The 20056-nt window shown below is 38.7% G+C and overlaps 1 protein-coding gene across 5 annotated transcripts in view; it reads left to right on the forward strand.

Moving 5' to 3' along the window:
- The window catches only part of SCEL (sciellin), a 106679-nt gene that overhangs the window by 45902 nt on the left and 40721 nt on the right, over positions 1 to 20056 (forward strand). For all 5 annotated transcript variants that reach the window (XM_044249919.1, XM_044249922.1, XM_044249918.1 and 2 more), the window contains 6 exons: positions 6090 to 6170; positions 8344 to 8409; positions 11420 to 11479; positions 15477 to 15521; positions 16496 to 16555; positions 16856 to 16915. In XM_044249919.1, coding sequence (XP_044105854.1) covers positions 6090 to 6170; positions 8344 to 8409; positions 11420 to 11479; positions 15477 to 15521; positions 16496 to 16555; positions 16856 to 16915 — 372 coding nt within the window. The remainder of the gene's footprint in view (positions 1 to 6089; positions 6171 to 8343; positions 8410 to 11419; positions 11480 to 15476; positions 15522 to 16495; positions 16556 to 16855; positions 16916 to 20056) is intronic.

Genomic DNA, 20056 nt, shown 5'->3' on the forward strand with positions numbered 1-20056 from the left:
AGGTGTGTGGTGTAGCTCATCCTAGTTTTAAATTGGATTTCCCTAGAGACTAACAATGTCAAGCATCTTCTCACATGCTACTTGTCATTTGTACATCTTCTCTGGTGAAGTATCTGTTCAAATCATTGGCCTATTTTATTCAGTTGGTAGTTTGTTTATTTACTGTTGACTTTTGAGTTTTAAAAAGATGATATACTGCTTTCAAATCCTTTGTCGGGTATGTGATTTGTGAATTTTTTCTCCCAATGTGGCTTATATTTTTCATTCTCTTAATAATGTATTTTCCAGAGAAAAAGTTTTTATTTTTATTTTTTTCCAATTTATTTATTTTCAGAAAAACAGTATTCATCATTTTTCACCACACCCAGTGCTCCATGCAAGCCGTGCCCTCTATAATACCCACCACCTGGTACCCCAACCTCCCACCCCACCCCACCCCGCCACTTTAAACCCCTCAGACTGTTTTTCAGAGTCCATATTCTCTCATGGAGAAAAAGTTTTTAATTTAATGAGGTCCAACTTATCAAATTATTATTTTTTTAATGAATTGTACTGCTGGTTTCATATCTGAGAACCCTCTTCCTAACCCATGTTACAAAGATTTTTCTTCTGAAAGTTTTATACTTGTGTGTTTTATATATGTTTATGATTTTTTACTTCACCCGATAATAATTGGGCTGTTTTTTTTTTTATGTCTTTGAGAAAATATCTAAGGACCAAAAGCTTCTGTGAATTCAGGAATACTTAAAATTTTGTGACACTTTATGTCTATTTACCGGAAAATATTGACATTTTTCTTATAAAGCTGAGATGAGTTATGCTAATTGAAATTGTATTAACCACAATTGCATCTACGTACATTTGATAAGTGCAGTATATAAACATGAAGGTGCTTAGTCTACAGCAAGTGCTCGGGGCTCTGAGAGCTGAAGACAATGACCTTGCAATGACCCTGCTTTCCCACAGTCACGTGGGATAGATCAGGACCTATCTTCTTTTTTAATAAAGAAGCAGAGGTTGAGAAAAAAAAAAAAAGCTGTCTTACTAGAGACAAATTGAGTTAGTGGCAAAGCTAGTCTACAAGCTAGGTCTCTGGAATTTAAGTCCTGTACATGCCCTATTGCTGGGTTATGGTTTATTGAAATGGCCCCTGGCCACCAGGAAATGAGACTTCATGGCAGCAATCATTCTTTTGAACATACACTGCACATTCAATAAGCCCTTGGGAGCAGGGACTGCCCCTTTTCTAGTTTTTGAATTTTGTTCTGTGTTGCTATGTGTCCTAACATTATACCTGGGGCATCTGTGGTATAAACGCTCATTAACAATGCCGTCCTTGGGCAAGGAAGCAATGTAGGACAATCTATCATTATTAGATTTTCCCTGGGAATATTGAAAAGAGTATTGGTTTAATGCAGTACATTATAAAGAAGCACATGAGATTCAACATTAGAAAAACTAAGTTGGAACCCTGGCTAGACACCATGATGCAAGGAAAATTATTCAACCTTTTTGACTCATTAGAAAAAAACCATTTTTCAGGGGATAGATGTATGATTGGACTAAAATAATGTTTGTGAGAGCTTGGAAAAGTTAGCATGGCACTAAAACTCAGAAAAATATAAGTTCCATCTCCTTTGTCCTTGCTAAAAATTCTGTGTGTGGGAAACAAAGACTAAGCATAATGGGAAGTAAAAACTAAACTCAGAGTTAAATATTACAGTCATTTATTCTTGGTTCAAACCTGGGTGTGTGCGGCAGTAATGAAATGCTCTTCACATAGGCAGACGAACAGAAGTCACAGAGCCAGGCATGTGGTGCAAAAAAGCCATAATGGAAAGAAGTGATCTTTGTAGCAGCATGTGAAAATGAAGTAACATAAACTGCTTCACAGGGTTATTTCTATTAGTTCTGGCCTTTCGGCTATTATCTACAAATTTTCCCATTTCTTATGAAAGCTGCCTTTTTATTCCTGGAAGTTATTCTTAACAATAATAGCCATTAATGTGGTGGTGTCAACCCTGCAAAGGGTCTTGGGGGCTTGAGGGAAAGACAGAGGGTAGAGCCAAGGGTCAACTTATCCAAGCTTAAACATTGCATCTCAAAGCGGTATTCAAACAGGATCATGCCACATCCATGTCTCTTGTTTGCTTCTCTTCACAACACTCCCGGCCACAGCTTCCTGTCTCGCTCTTGCATTTTAATCCCTCTGCTTGGCATCCCATCAAGCTCCTGGCATGGCATGAATGACTTCTCTCATTGCCCCTAAGGGTTTGGGTTCTGTCATCTGTGGCTGTCATTGCAGAGATGCAAATGAAAGCTCTTTTGAGGTGAAGGGAAGTCAATGTGGCATTGCCTAGCCCTGGCCCAGCGGGGGTCTGAATGCAGCACCCTCAGAAATAAATGTGTTCCTCTGCTTCTCTTGGCCTTCACAACTGCTTGCCCACCTTTTCTTTCTGGGTCATCCCCAAACCATATCTGCACCGTGTCCCGAGCTGTACTTCTCTCCCCGTGTCTGTTTCCTGGATACACCCGGTCAATATTTACCCACCTCTCTGAGGGCTTAGCCATTGTAACATGGAAGAAATGGAACTTTTTATCAATGTGATTCTGGCATAAGCAAAGTTTGGCACCCTCCTTTTTCTCCTTTTTGCAATCCTCCTTTCCATCATTTTACCTCTCTCTTGCCTGTTCACAGATATCCAGTGTCCTGTGCAGATTTACTAGCCAGGACTGACCACCTTCTTACCCCTTTCCTCTGCCCCTGGAAGAAAAGCATATAATCAGCTAAGCCACGCAGATACACAAAAGACACATTATCACTTGTGATATCCCATTATTCCCAACACAGGGATATTTTTTGAGAAGAGGAGATAATGGTAGTTCAAATAAAATAGTATCTCATTGTAAAATCTAGCATTAAACCAGAACAGGGAACCATTTTTTTATAAATTGTTTGTGCTAAATTTGAACAGATTTTAGAAGTTTCAAGCCCCTCTTCACTACTCATTTCCTTCCTTACCAAATAGAAATCCAGCCTATCACTCCCTCTTTCAATACCATCTTTATTTTTTTTTTAAAGATTTTATTTATTTATTTGACAGAGAGAGATCACAAGTAGGCAGAGAGGCAGGCAGAGAGAGAGAGAGGAGGAAGCAGGCTCCTTGCTGAGCAGAGAGCCCGATGCGGGACTCGATCCCAGGACCCTGAGATCATGACCTGAGCCGAAGGCAGCAGCTTAACCCACTGAGCCACCCAGGCGCCCTCAATACCATCTTTAATTTTTATTTGTTTTTTAAATTTCTTTTCAGTGTTCCAGAATTCATTGTTTATGCACCACACCCAGTGCTCCATGCAATACGTGCCCTCCTTAATACCCACCACCCTGCTCCCTCCACCTCCCTCCCCTGCAAAACCCTCAGATAGTTTCTCAGAGTCCAGTCTCTCATGGTTCGTGTCCCCCTCCAACACCATCTTTATTGAGCACCAAAATCATACACAACCTAGTACTTGGGATATAACTATCCTTCTAGGAACTTATCGCCCAGTATAGAGACAGAAAATTATTTGTAATCCAAAACAGTGAGAGATAGGCCGTAAAGAGGATGTACTATGGGGAGACCTAAGGATACATCCAGCACAGCTTTGGTACCACCAGATTCAGTAATGTCCAAGCCACGTCTGAAGGGCAAGAAGGAAGTATCCAGGGGAAAGGGAGAAGCATGTCGGCCAGAGAGCCGAGAGCACATGGTGGTGGGGTCGTTAGGAGTGCAAGCATTTTGGCAGTTAAGTATTGGGTTCCCGTGGGATAACAACAACCACAGCACAACACATAGAGCGAGCACTTAGTGGGAGCCAGGAAGAGCTTAAATGCTCTGTAGGCCCTTCTCCGGGCTTCCGTGCCGCTGTCCGCACAAGAGCCAGGAGACCCACCGTGCTCTCCGCTCTGCGGCTCCACTGCCCGTCACCCGGACAATCATTCCCACACTCTGCTGAGAAAGATTTAGAACTGATTGCCTCACGTCCTCCATCCCTACGGCTACGGATTCCCCAGGAGAAGCCCACTCCGATCGTTGCTTGTCACCAGGACTAGCCCCACAGAGCTCTGTCCGACACGGAGCCTGACCTGACCGAACAGTAGCCTAACCCCTCAAACCTTCCCTAGTACCACCCTGGATGTGTCCACTGTTCTCATCACAACTGGCTGCTCTGCAGTCTCATCTGTGGCTCAATGGCACTCTGCTCTATTGGGCTCTCCCAGACGACTCACTTCCACAGGATCCAGAGGAAGTGGAGAGGTCTAGTTTGCTCCTCTTTGCTACTGCTTATCAATTTGAGCTTTCTCCTCCCTAGAACTGCTCCATCTTCTTGAAATCGTGGCATCAGGAGCTTCTCTTCCTCATTGCAGTCATCTGTAGGTCAGAGTCACTCACCCGCACTCTTTGAAGATGCTGGCACCAGGCTCATTGTCTGTCTCACATGTGTCTCCTGTCATAATGCTTGGTGATTTCCAAATCCATGTGGAGGATCCTTCCTCACTGTGACCTCTCACTTTCTTGATCTTCTCTCCAATAATCTTGTCCTTTGTCCTACCTTAGCCACCCATAGATCTTGCCCTTCTGAATAACCATACAAATTTCAAAATCTTCCCATTCTGCTTCTACTTTCTATCTGCTCCATTCAGCTCATTCTCACCAGTCCTCTGATTCCAGAAGTTTCTCAGCCTTGTCCCCACCAACCACCACTGACTTTTCACATTTCCTCTCCCCTCATATCCTCTGTTCCCTCCATGTCCATCTCAGATCCCATGGTCCTTCCTTACCATCACTTCCTCACATCCCCCTTCCCCTCCTTCACCATCATTCTCTTTGTTGCCCTCACTTGGCTGAATTATAAACTTAGTTAAATCCAACTCTCGGTTTCCTCTGATTCTGCCCCCTAAGCTGCTGAATGTGTCAATAGAAAAATAATGGCAACTAGCTTTAATTCCATGACCATGAACCATGACCATAAACCAGTAGCTGAGCTACTGACACTGCCCAAGGATTCCTAGCAAAATTTGGTGGGGTCGAGGGGAGGTGGTGCTTATGGAGCCAGATTATCCGCTTTGTAGAGTACCTGTATGTAGAAAGCTGCTAATAAATGTTTGTTAAATAAGATCATGGTCTAATTTAGTCCTGACAACACTCAGCAATCCTATGAGAAAGGTTATTACAATAAAGAGATGGAATCAGGTTGACCCATTATCACATAGCTCTGACAGTTCAGACAGCTGGACTCCAGAGCCTACGTGCTCATTTAGCATGCGGCAGAAGCCAGAGGGGTACCTGGAGTCGAGATCACAAATGTACTTTAACTAGGTATGGAATTTAATAGGGAGCCACTAGGATGGTAGCGGTGGGGGTGGGGGTATGACATGACCTGGGTAAGGTACTGACTCCATCCAAATGATGGACATAATTGCCTGTCTGCAGTTCCTAGGTTATCAAATCACACTGGCTCAGAGTCTGCCTTGGCTCTTGGTTGGAAAGTTTAGGCTGACAGTATATACTTGCTTTGCTAGCAGCAGACTGGCCTGTGCTGCCAATATTTAAGTCAGATTTAGTTAAGAGCTTCAAATCAACTTCTTGAGGTCTGTAAAACTGAAAACCTTTCTTGCTGTTTCCATAGCAGCCTGATGGTTGACATAATTCTTAAAGAAGATTATATGTTAATGCCCAAGAACCATTTACTATGCTCACGCGCTGCTGACCCAAAATGCCACAGCTTGAGTTGGATAGTCTAGCAAAATATTAAGCTTTTAAAAGGACACATTATATTTCAAACTATAGTGAGAGGGGATGGGGTTTCCAAAAATCTGATTAAATGAACTTTGAAAATACCCACAATTTAAATATTTGACTCCTCTTAAGTTTAGTGCTGTATAGACTCTAGCCTTTCAGCTACCTCGTGCAAGGCGGAGGGGGGTGGGGTGGGGTGTGGAAGATGCATGAGTTATTTCCATATAGGCCGTAAGTACATTTGGTTAATAGATGCTAAAATTTGCCATGTCTCCATGGTGAAATGAACTGCTGTTTTCTGTTTTAAAGGGAACCAACTGTTCACCCTCCAATACCTCCAAAGCCCAGTTCTCCTGTTTCATCTCCTAACCAGCTGAGACAGGAGAATAGGTGAGACCTGGCGTTCCAGAATCTCTTGCTCAAATGAAGAAATTAAAGAAATGAAAGCAAATGAATTGTGACCTGTTTTGTGCAAAGCGTGGGTATGTTTTGTGCACATATTCACAGAAGAAGCTCTTGTAAAGCTTTTCTAATTGCCAACACAAGTGCGTATTTATATTTGCCTTGGAATACTTATAGCCACATCCTGTCTTATGGATACACCTTCAAGATAGAAGCTGAACAGTCTTCATGTCCAGAAAATGTTTAGCCTCTGGTTTCTTCTAATTTATGTATGAGGAAGCATTATATAAGGAATCTCTTTCTTTCTGTCCCTGTGTATATGCACACATAGATATAGATGTATACATATATAGTATTTGACATAGATAATCTAGATAGAAACTATGTGTGTGTATGTGTGTGTGTACACACTTAAGTTTCCCATTAAAAGCTATATTTTCTAAAAAAAAAAAGCTATATTTTCTGATGAAAGATGTTCTTAAAACTTTGTGTTACTGCTCAAACCCTCCTTATTTTAGAAATACTTCTAGGTAGGTTTTTAGTATTGTTTTAGCTAAGGAATTTACAATTTATTTCAAAACTATTGCAATTAAAAAATGTTCTCTGAACCAAGGGAAAAAAGACAGACTTGTTTTTTCATTTTGAATCTCTGACACCCTATAATTAATACTTAGAAACAAATTCAAAGATCTGAAAAATTTCCCACGTGTTTCTGTTAAACTGTTTAGTAATGTTGAGCTGTTTTTCGAGACGTACGTTGCACATTTCCATTATCATTGTAAGATTTTAAAAATATCTCATTGAAGACTGAGTACATTAGATCCGCTTGATTGCCTGCCTTTGATTCTTTTGTATTTTTACATTTTGATGGTGATTTTTATTGACAACATGAAGGAAAATTCTAGAACTATTCTTTGGGAAGAGGGTAACTTCAGCTAGGAAATGCTGACTGGGCAGCAGAACTATGTAGCGTTAGGTGTTAAGCCTATTGAGTTAAAAACCCAGGTCTGAATATCTATTCAGTGAAACTTTGCAGAATCTGAAATTTTGTCCTTAAGGTGAGAAGATATTACTTTTCCTTTTAATGAGCCAAGAAAATACTTCTTCATTGAATTAATGAAAGATATAGACCAAATTTATAACTTTTTATTTGTGCAATGATTATAATTATACTCTTAAAATTACTGGAGTTTTTTATCTTATATTATTTTTCCTTTTGTAGTATTGAGCAATTAAATTTTAATTTGAATAGGAATTTTTAGGGGTCCTTAAATACATTGGCTTTAGTACTATCGAAATTCTAGTCTAAAATCAGCAACTCTAGAGCAGTAAGCTTGTGTAAATTTTAAAAAAAGCTATATTTCATGGGAATTGGTCTAATCCATTTTTATTACTTTAATTTCTTTCTTCTACCAGTGATCTTAAAAATAAAATTAGGACAACTTGCATGTTTTAAACTCTGTGATTACTTTAATCACAGCAAGATGATTTTAATGAAAGAATATGAAAGGGAAGTGTTTCCTATGTAATTAACACATGTCCTCAGGAGGACAAAAAATAGTTGAATATAGGTTTTTGAGAACAAGCAAGAATATATAAGTAGGTCAATCAGATACTTAGGAAAATAACAGATAAAAACCTCATATCATAAATTGTGACAGAACCTAATATCATAAACTTGTTCTATTAACTTTGTGTATTAGAAACTTAAGGTATTTCCCATCTTATCTGAGCAAATATATTTTTGGATTGTATTCAAATAGATTAAGTCTTTAAGAAAAAAAAACATTCATTTGATGCCCAATAACGAAAAAGAGCCTTAAGAGAGAAGTATGAAAATGCTTTATTGATGATTGGAGACTAAAATAAGATGAACATAAACACATTTAAGACAGATATTTCTAGATATATCTAGTGGTTGAAAATATATTAAAAGAGATAAGCTAAATTACAAATTACAATAGAGTTCAGAATTTCAAATAAGAAATGGCTGAGTTCTAGCCAACCAAAAGAGCTAAAGTGAGGTTTGTTATCTCAAGCAGTGCTATTGATCCAGCACTCTGTGATCTTTTTGAACATGAATGTTTCCTTAAAGATTTATATTTGGCAGAGAAGTGTTTTTATTACCTAACAGATATTATCTTTTACTTTGAAAATATAGGCAAATATGTCCACCTAAACCAGCTGTAAATACAGAAACCAACAGATCTGCTGAAAGAAATATAAGGTAAAATGATCTCTATTTATATCTATATAATTGTTGAAATGATAATGTTTGTCTTATTAGAATACTTAAAAATATAAGACAATTAATAATAGACAAAATCAGTCCTCCAGCTGGCTTCAATATAGCGGGTAATTAATATTTTTATATGTACCTACAGAATTTTGTTCCTTTTATTTCTATTCTTAGCTTTACATTAAGAAAGGAACCAAAATTGTCTGAACATGATAATAGAATAAAATAAACCCCTTAAGAAGGGAAAATTCCCAGCACTTGGGAATCAGGTCCCAAGGTCTGTGATACAGTTATGCTGATGTTTAAATGAATAGGTGTAAATATAGTCATTTTACTGAACTTGTTCTACAAAAGCTTTGCTAGAATTGGCTGAATAATAAGGCCATATCCAGCTCTACCCACATCATCAGAAAAAGGCTTGCAAATAGTATTGATCTTTGGGTAAGCTTTCCCCATAATAGTCCTGATTTATGCCCATTGTCTTACTCATCCTATCTGGTTCAGTATAGACTTTGGTTATATCCTGGTTTTATTATTTTTTTATTTTTTAGAAAGAAAACCAATTTTTATGTTTTATTTTTTAAAAAGATTTTATTTATTTATTTGACAGAGAGATAGTGAGAGAACACAAGTAGACAGAGCCACAGGCAGAGGTAAAGGAAAAAGCAGGCTCTCTGCTGAGCAAGGAGCCCTATGTGGGGCTTGATCCCAGGACCCTGGGATCATGACCTGAGCCAAAGGTAGCTGCTTAACTGACTGAACCACCCAGGTGCCCCCCCCAAAAACCCTATTTTAAAAATTAGTTTTAAATAATGCTATTATATAGGTTTATCAGTATGATAAACCAGTTTTTAATTATTATGGTAAAAATATAACATTAAATTTACCATCTTATCCATTTTGACCAATGATTTTTCAAAGTTCAAAACTTGTGTACTTTTGGTTTTTTTTTTTTTTTTTTTTTATCTCCCCTGATTCTCTGAAAAGTCTGAGTTTGAAACATACATCACATGGACACCTTACCTGTGGGGAGAATAATATTTACTTTGTACTTAGTAACTTCAAGTACAACCACATCTCAGCATTTCCCAAGCTGTGTCCCATGTGCCCCAAGATGTCAATGCATGTTCTGTGAAAGAAGATTTCATGGCCGACCCATTTAGGAGACACAACAAAGTAGAGTTCTCTACCACAGGATTTCTTCAGAATCTTCAATGTGCTTATATACATTCTGAATCTCCCAAAGTTGGTTATATTTCCCAAATTTATTTGACTGCAAAATTCTTTCTTCATGGAACCTTATTAACCTTCTATGAGACATTGTTTGTGAAACAGTTCTTTTTAAAAAATTTTTATTTATTTATTTTTTAAATTTCTTTTCAGTGTTCCAGAATTCATTGGTTATGCACCACACCCAGTGCTCCATGCAATACGTACCCTCCTTAATACCCACCACCAGGCTCACCCAACCTCCCACCCCTCTCCCCTCCAAAACCCTCTGTTTGTTTCTCAGAGTCCACAGTCTCTTGTGGTTCGTCTCCTCCTCCAAATTCCCCCAACCACCTTTTCTTCTCCATCTCCCCATGTCCTCATGTTATTCCTTATGCTCCACAAATAAGTGAAACTATATGATAATTGACTCTCTCTCTGCTTGACTTATCTCATTCAGCATAATCTCTTCCAGTCCCGTCCATGTTGATACAAAAATTGGATATTCATCCTTTCTGATGGAGGCATAATACTCCATAGTATATATGGACCACATCTTCCTTATCCATTTATCCTTTGAAGGGCATCTTGGTTCTTTCCACAGTTTGGCAACTATGGCCATTGCTGCTATGAACATTGGGGTACAGATGGCCCTTCTTTTCACGACATCTGTATCTTTGGGGTAAATACCCAGTAGTGCAACTGCAGGGTCATAGGGAAGCTCTATTTTTAATTTCTTGAGGCGCCTCCACACTGTTTTCCAAAGTGGCTGCACCAACTTGCATTCCCACCCACAATGTAAGACGGCTCCCCTTTCTCTACATCCTCTCCAACATACGTTCTTTACTGTCTTGTTGATTTTGGCCATTCTAACTGTTGTAAGGTGGTATCTCAGTGTGGTTTTGATTTGAATCTCCCTGATGGCTAGTGATGATGAACATTTTTTTCATGTGTCTGTTAGCCATTTGTATGTCTTCATTGGAGAAGTGTCTGTTCATGTCTTCTGCCCATTTTTTGACATGATTTTCTGTTTTGTGTGTGTTGAATTTGAGGATTTCTTTATAGATCCTAGATATCAGCCCTTTTGTAGTGTCATTTGCGAGTATCTTCTCCCATTCCGTGGGCTGCCTCTTTGTTTTGTTGACTGTTTCCTTTGCTGTGAAACACAGTTCCTAATTACAGGAACATCAATGAGGATGTTTCCAATTATTCCTTTCCATGATCGCTAGGGAGATTTGTGTGGATTCAACCCCTCTGTGTCAGGTGCTTCCAAATACCCTATAGTTTAAAATGTACTTTCCCTTTGGAAGCTTAAGAAGACAGACGCTTTCACCACATGTGAGGGATGAATTAATCATCTGGACATGTTGCTTAATGCTCTTTGGCTCTGGTCAAAAAATCTCTGAACACACTTCTGTGTTTACTTGAGTAGTTAACTCTGCTTTCTTTTCCATATCCTCTAAGTATAGAACTAGAGAGAAGCCAAGGTGTTCAGGAGAAACTGTAGTTATTTCAGTGAGCACTAGATGGCAGAGCCAATGCCCAGTGAAATGACTGCTGTGGGGTGGGGGGTTGGGGGAAAGGGGGGGAGTGTGCACCTGCATGTGACCACACCCACACCTGCAAACCCCATGAGCTGATATGATAGAACTATTTCATATGCAGTTAAACTCAATAATTCCTAAACACATGGACTATTGTTTTCTTTACTGAAAACAAATTTCAGACAACCTCAAAGATAGCTGTACTGTACTATCATTGACTTGTGTTTCCTTTTCATCCTTTGAAGGGGTCAGGATCTCGAGAACATCATCAAAGTGGCCACTTCATTTCAGAAAACTAACAAGGGGTAAGAGCTCAGAGCTTTTGAGCTTATGTTTTTCCTTTCTTTATGTTTCAAAAAAGCTTAACCAGTACCTTTAGAAGTTCCAGATATAAACAAGATCCCCATGCTGTTTACCAAATATAATTTAAAAGAAGAAAGAATCAGTCTCTTTAGATAAGTGTCCCTGAAAAGTGGGTCAGATGGACATTTCCAGTACTCTTCTTGCTCTGCTTTGTCTTTCGGTGATTATACTCATCTCCTTCACCTCAGCTGTTTGTGGTTTTGACCTTGTTCCAAATCCGTGTCCTGTATTTATGTTGCTGGCTCAGATCTCAACTTATCTGTCTTCCCAGAACCCTCGCTAGAATGTCTTAGGCCATATTTACCTTCCTTCCCAAGTGTGCTATTTCCTAACTTCTTTCTGTTCTCTCCTTCAGCCAAGCTCACCTTTCTGGAATCATTCTTGATTCTTCCATGTCTTTCCCCTCAATGTAGTATCTGCCATAAATGCATAAAAAGCCTAAAATTCTCCTCCTGCCCACATGGCCTCACCCCAGTTCAAATCTGCATCAACTCCATCATAGATTATTAGACTAGCTATCCAGATTTACTTACGTTCCCTCAGTCTTTCCTAAACCATTTTTTAAAAGATATTTATTTATTTATTTATTTGAGAGAGAGAGAGAGAGAGAGATCACAGGTAGGCAGAGCTGTAGGTAGAAAGAGAGGGGGAAGCAGGCTCCCTGCTAAGGAGAGAGCTGATGCAACTCCTTAGTGTGTGAAAGCAGAGGCTTAACCCACTGAGCCACCCAGGTGCTCCTCCTAAGTCATTTTAAATTAACCATTTCCTCTCCTAAGCCATCACTGCCAGAGTTTTCTTCCTAAAATTCTACTAGAACAACTGTTTTGCTCCCCACTGCCCATTTAATTACATTTAACCTTTGTTAACTTGGCTCCTTCCAACTAACATTCCAGAGTTATTTTTGACTTCGCCTTTACATTTACCCCACACACAATGCCAAATTAAACCACTTTCTTCCTACGGTTTCCAAATACCTTGGCTTTGCTTATGCCATTCCACCCATATGACCATTTTTCCTAAGCCTCAAGGCCACTGTGTCAATCCATTCAAGCCCTACCTATTTTTCAAGATCTGGATCAGATATCACTTCCTCTGTTGAGTCTTCCCAGAATGATTCAGGGAGATGTGACTTCTGTTTCTCTAAGTTATTAGAGCCCCACTATTTATGTGTTAGAACAACTAATCATATTTGTTGTTATTTCATGGTATCTATATAAATACTTCATCTTCTCTATCATCTCTTTAATCTCTTTGGGCAAATATTTTGTCCTATTGACCATAAGTCATTTGCAAAGTCTGACACAATGCTTTAGGCAAAGTAGGTGCTTATATAATAGATTACGGTAAAGAATAATGAACAGCAGGAAACCTGGAGTATAAACATTCCATAATTTAAATCACATTCCTACAAAAATCCTCCTCACTTAGTGGAATTTAGCAATGCTAAGTGCGATTAGGTAGTGCAGTCTCAGCCAAAAGACCTGAGAAAAGAAACAGAAGCAACAGGTAGTTCTTCTGTGTAAATGAAACTAATTGGAGCTCTGAATCTGGGAGGGGACTCCAGAAAGTATCCTGAGTGTTTCGTTTCCATTTTTCTTGTCGAAAAGCCTGGATCTATTATTTTATCAATTTACACTTATTGAGGTAATATTTTGTTTTTAAGAGGGATTGAACAGTTTTTTGGTGAGTGATGGGGGTGTTTGAAAGAGAGACATATGAGTAATGCTGAAGAGAAATTTGGTTTGGCACAAAGCCAACAAAAACAAGAACTACAGTTAGTTCTGTCCCTTCTGTGCAGGCACAATAAACTAATTCCACAGCAAGATGCATTCTTCACAGGGAAAGGTTACTGCTCTGACAACGGCCAGGGAAAGTGTCTGTTAGATCGACCCAACCAACTACCATCACTGTGGGCCATCTGTGGGGACTAGAAATAACTTTTAATCCCCTGAGCTGCTCTTGGTGATATTCCTGTGTGAAGTGGACTCCTATCTGATTAAGAACATTTAATTTACTGCCCATGAGATGGTGAAATTTAATATCCAAAGCTTTCCTTGATACAAGGTCATTTCAAAAGTCCAACTTCCTAGTGAGAATATTGTCTCCATTTTGTTTAATTTACCACAGAGTGTCTTCTCATGATTTATGCCCATTCATTTGTGAGGCGAACGTGATAACCACTACACTACGGAAACATGCCCATTCATTTGTGAAAAACATGAGCAACCCCAAATTCTGATCATCACTTCACTGTGACTCATACTAGTCAGAAAGGTCTGAGACTACCATTTTACAGGATTCTTAGGTTTGCTCTTTTCCTGGGAGACATGGACAGATTCATACTCTCAGAGCTGGACAGTGGAATTTCAAGCAAGAAACAATGCTGAGGCATTGTGTCAAGGGACTAGCTAGTATGTTAATCTATTTTTTGTCAGGGTCAGCAGCATTTATATTTCAGTATTTTTTCCTCAGCCTTTGATCCTACCACCGAATATGTAACATTTCTTGAAAGGATTCACCTATGTGAATTTAACATGTTTTTAGGGTCTCTAAGCTTTTATGGCTATATATTGTGCCAGACATCTTCAGAGCCCATGTATGACTCAGCAACTATACCTGTCTAGCCAGAGCCAAAGTCTTGATGTCTCTAAAGGCAGTTTAAAAAATAAATATAGCAAGCATTTATTAAATGATAATTTTAGTAGACTTGGAACAGTTTTCTATAATGGCCAAAATTAATTGAGAGTTAAGGACTTGCCAGACATCATGCTACACACTTTAGACTCATTAGTGTTTTGATTCTCTTCTCAGGTGGGTGCAATTAGCATTGTTTTTGGACAGATGGAAAAACTGAGAGGGCAAGAGGGCAAGAGTCACCAGCTAATAAGTGGTAGATCCTGGAATGGGATCTATGTATCCCTGACCTGAGACCCTGAATTTGTAACTACTCGTAACCTCCTGGTCAGTACCACGGAAGACTCAGAACAAAGCGGAAGGAACATTGAGAAGGTGTGGAAAATGTGCAATTTAGAGCAGGAAGAAGGGAAAACCATGGGATCTATAAACTAGACTAGGAAGGCAAGAGAAATTGGGGGCAAAGGGATAACAAATGTTAAAGAGAGACAATGCTATCAGGGGCAAACAGGAACCAGAAGCCCACTAAAACTGCCTTCTTGGGAGAGAGACCTGTACTCAGATGATGCTAACGGATATTCTAGAACACAGGAGTTTAGCCTAAGTAGGTTGCTCCCCAGGAAGCAACCAGAAAGTTGCAGTTCTCAAATACAGACAAAAGATCACAAATTTAGTGGACTTGGAAGGAAGTAGGATCACAATTTAAAAAAACAGCCAGACTTACTGATGAACAGGTGTTTTCCTATAGCTACTTTGTGTAGGTACATCATATAAAAATAGAATCTATAATTAGTCAATGTGCCTATATATGTTGATTCAGATAAAAACCTATATTAAATATTTACTGTTTAAAATATATGGTATTAAAGACTGAAGAAAATCCAATGCAAAACACAGTTGTAAATTTTAAGTGGGGTGTGTGTGTGTGTGTGTGAGAAAGAGATATAGGAGCTGGGACATTACATGAGAGAAGTATGCAGCTGCTACATCACAAAATATAGTAGTATTAGTGCCATAAAGGAGATGCAAAAAAACCCAACAACAACAACAAGGACAAAACAAAATGCAGCAAGGTTTCCAAAATTCAGAGGACTGTATTCTGTTGAAGGACTGGGGACTATGTGTTGGAGGAAGAGGCATCTGAAGAGAGCCCTGAAGGATAAACAAGATTTTGGTATCATGTACTGTATTCCAGGAACTCAGAAACAGTGGTTTCAGGTAGACCTGCTCTTTGACTCAGGGCTGGCTTTTACTGATGTGAGATTTTGTTTGTTTGTTTGTTTGTTTGTTTATTTATTCCAAAAGTGAAGAATTGGATAATCTCATCAAAATGAACAAAAGCTTGAATAGGTAAGATTTGAAAAAATCCATTTTTTCCTTTATTATTGAGTTGCATTTTATGGCTTCTTATATCTTTTTAGTATTTGAGTATGAGGACCCACATAAATTAAAAAATAGCCTACAAGTCTTGAATAAAAAGCTTGCAGGAATTATCATTTCGTCACTGCTATAAATGGTTATTACAATCTAAATATACTAATACTAAAGTATCTTTGATGTTCACACTCTATTTAGTAAGACAGTTACATAGAAAACCACAGTTCTCTTAATATAAAATATATATTTTTTATATTAATATATAATGTGGGCAGAGTTTAGTTTGGTCACTGAATGTTCTCGGGTTTATACTTTACAAAAGCCACTTACTGTCTTAGTTAGACTTACCTCCTTAATTTTGAATCCGTTAGAATTGCACACTTTAAATATTATAATAATTGAGGTCTGTGTTGGAAGTGTGTGCAGTTTTTGTGATCTCTCTGTTACTCTGCCTAACATACTAAATGGATAAAGACTAGAGAGACAGAGAAACAAGTTAAGTGTCAAATGAGCTCATTGCTCGGAGCATCCAAAGGTGTGGTGTTCATACCCTGTCCGACAACAGTGATCTTACTGTGACTTATTGTCAACAACTCATTTAAATGTGCTGCTTTTTTCAGTTTCTTCATCTATAAAGACAGAGGGTCAACATTGGCTCACATTAAAAACAAAACACTCTGTGAAATCCATGCAATACATCACGGACCTGTTGGCTGTGTGGATCCCCAGTTTGTATTTTCTATCTTATTTTTTCCGAGGTCCACTGTAGTTTAGTGTCTATGAAAATACCTATTTGAAATAAAGCAATTTTAAGAATTATTGCTCATCTTTCCTAGCCAGCTTCTATTTCCTATCTATCTATAGAAATATAAATTGGTCTATATTTCTAGAGTTATGTTTCTGTTGTTACCACTGATGAGGGTTTTTTTTGTTCAATGCATTTAAAGAAATCAAGGTCTGGATGGTCTCTTCAGAGCAAATCCTAAGGCAGAGCAAACAGAGAAAAGGTAAGTGCATCTGTCCCTAACCTGAAAATATGATCTCCCAGATTGCTTGCTTTATACTTTCAGACGGTTGCTGGAAGGGAGTTGTATCCTCTGGCATGGAAATGTACGAGCAGATGGAGTAGTGCTCTCAGAATTGTACATTTAGTTCAGACATAATTGCCCAAAAGGATTTCTGCTCCTCCATTCAATAAGAGTAAATGAGCAATTCATGAAGAATGTTTATTGTATCTAACCTCTCAAGATACCACCCAATTTTATTTCAGTATGTAGTCTTTTATTTGAATTTCTTTGTGTTTACAGAGCCAAAAGCCTTGAAAATCTCATTTTTATGAATACTCGAACAGACAAAGACAGCAAAGGGTAAGCTATGACTCTTACAGGCCCCTTTGATTGAGTCCTAGACTATATGCCATTTCCTAGGTTTGTCCTCCTGTTCAGGACAGGGGGCAGGCAGGCTGGTGGAACAGGAGATGGGTGGAAATCTTGGTAACGGGCTCTGCCTCCCACATCTATCTGGATGACCCTGGGCAAGTCACTTAGCCTCTCCAGACCTCTGTTCTCATCCCATTAAATGAAGAGCACGACCCAGATGATCTCCAAGTTCCCTTTCGTATTTAAAAATGAAGCAACTCTAGTTGGCTGTTACAAGTAGTGGACAATAGGCTGGTTTATGAACTAATTATATTTACTCTAAGACATTTTGATGCTGGAAGCTAGTCTCTCTTCACTGAAGTCTCTTTTTTTTTTTTTTTAAAGATTTTATTTATTTATTTGACAGACAGAGATCACAAGTAGGCAGAGAGGCAGACAGAGAGAGAAGAAGGGGGAAGTAGGCTCCCTGCCGAGCACAGAGCCTGATGCAGGGCTCAACGCAGGGCTTGATCCCAGTACGCTTAGATCATGACCTGAGCCGAAGGCAGAGGCTTTAACCCACTGAGCCACCCAGGCGCCCCTTCACTAAAGTCTTTATAATGCTCTAAGGTACTTCTCAGTTAGACTCTCAGTTGAGTCACTTCATATGTATGTCTTACATATATTTGTAAATATCTCAGGGTCAAGAGTCATGCCTTTACTTATTCTATATCATAAAAAGTGTTAGTGAATGATTAATAACTGAACTGATAGCATTTAAGAGGTTGACTTATAGTTCTAGACATACTGAAGTCCTAGAAAGTTGACTTACATGACTGATTTTATTTTTTATGTGGAAAGAAATCAAATTCCCGACAGTATTGTTAAAGAAAATCTCAGAAAAGGAACACCTGGGTGGCTCAGTTCAGTGTCTGCCCTTGACTCAGGTTGTGATCTCAGGGTTATGCTTCTCCCTCTGCTTGTTGATCCCCTTGCTTGTGCTCTCTCTCTGACAAATAAATAAATAGACTTTAAAAAAAAAAGAAAAAGAAAAAGAAAATCCCAGAATGGTAAAGAATGACAAAGTATAAGGATTTAGGAAATCACTACTGTTTTTCCCCCAGATTGGCTGTTTACCCTGTACTTGGTTAGTCATTAGATTTGCCTTCCTAACGTGATAATTATTTCTATTGTCTTGATTATCTTTTAAAGCCATTCATCTGTGCCAGTCTGTGCCCAGAATGGTATTCTAGCTTTCCAAGTCAATCTTGGCAGATGCATTCTCAACTGTCTCTGATATAGAACACTTAAAGTCTATGTGATCATAATGTGAAAATAATTGACAATAATAATTTCACAGATACTGAATCCTTATTAAGAATATATTATTACAATGTCAAAGTGCAAGTATTATTACAGGTAAAAATTTTTCTTCTCATGGAGAACTGATGAAGTGGGAAAACAGTCAATTCTCTCTGAGTGGTTATATGAGCTTTATAAGAGAAGATGAGATTTCTGGGTGGCTCAGTGGGTTAAGCCACTGCCTTTGGCTCAGGTCATGATCTCAGGATCCTGGGATCGAGTCCCACATCGGGCTCTCTGCTCGGCAGGGAGCCGGTTTCCTCCTCTCTCTCTGCCTGACTCTCTGCCTACTTGTGATCTCTCTCTGTCAAATAAATAAAATCTTTAAAAAAAAATTTTATAAAAAATGAAATTGGGAAGGATCCATCAAAATGGTAGAAAACAGAAAAATTAGGATGAGTATCTGAAGCAATTCATTTCTGGACTAGCAAGGAGAAAAGAGATGTGGTTTGTAATGTGTGGTAAATGGGTTTTCTGTTGCAGGAATGACTGCACTCACTGACATGGTAGGGTCAGTCAGACCAGGGTAGTCCCTGGTCATTCTTTTAGCCTTCCCTCTTTGTCTTCTTTTTTATATTGCAAGAAACTAAGATGTCAATAGTCTTATCACTGTGAAATCAGAGACAGATGAAAATGACAAAGCTACATCTGGACAACTGGGTGACTTAGAGGGATTAACTTCGATGTTCCCTAATAGCTTTAAACCATTTGCATGGAAAAGGTTTATTGTCTGTAGTCAGTTTATGTAAAGCACTGGAGCCATCTTAGAGTTATTTCTACCTTCCCAAGGGTACTTCAGAACCTTGAACTTTTTGCTAAAAATGACATGTCTAAATCTCCAAAAGGTTGGGACACCTGCTCAGTTGGTTGAGCATCTGCCTTCAGCTTGGGTCATGATCTCAGTGTCCTGGGATAGAGCCCAGAGTTGGGCTCCCTGCTCAGCAGGGAGTCTGCTTCTCCCTCTTCCTCTGTGCTCCTCGCTCTCGTGCTCTCTCTCTCCTCACTCTCTCTCAAGTAAATAAATAAAATCCTTAAAAAAAAAATCTCCAAAGCATTTAGATTTAAAATATTGACCATCTGATTTCCACCCCGATATGAATGATTTTCATGTTTAAAGAAGGCAGTCTATCAACAAATGTATTTAAGTTAGCTTCCCACCAACTGTCCCTGAAAGGACAAAGAGGGCATAGACTGATACCTGAAGGGAACTTTTACTTTTAAAATAGTTTAATGATAAAGAAAATGTGATGTGTATTTATATCCACAGACACATACCCACACAGTGGAATATTACTTAGCCATAAAAAAGAATAAGATCTTGCTATTTGTGACAACATGGATGGACCTAGAGGGAGTTTTGCTAAGTGAAATAAGTCAGACCGAGAAAGACAAATACCCTATGATTTCACTTATATATAAAACCTAAACACACACACACACACACACACACAAAGAAAAAGCAGAAATAGGCACACAAATATAGAGAACCAACTCATGGTTGCCAGAGGGGAGGATGGTATAGGGATGGACAAAATGTGTGTAGGGAAGTGGAAAACAGGCTTCTAGTTATGGAATGAGTAAGTCAGGAGGATAAAAGATGCACTGTAGGAAATATAGTCAATGGAATTAAAATTACAATAGTATTATATGGTGATAGACAGTAGCTACACTTGTAGTGAACATTGTATCACATATAGAGTTGTTGAAACACTATGTTGTATACTTGCAACTAATGTGACTATTGTGTGTCAACTCTATTTCAAAAATTTTATTTATTTGACAGAGAGA

The sequence above is a fragment of the Neovison vison genome, chromosome 5 (genome assembly GCF_020171115.1).
Source record: "Neovison vison isolate M4711 chromosome 5, ASM_NN_V1, whole genome shotgun sequence".
In the NCBI taxonomy this organism is placed as follows: Eukaryota; Metazoa; Chordata; class Mammalia; order Carnivora; family Mustelidae; genus Neogale; species Neogale vison.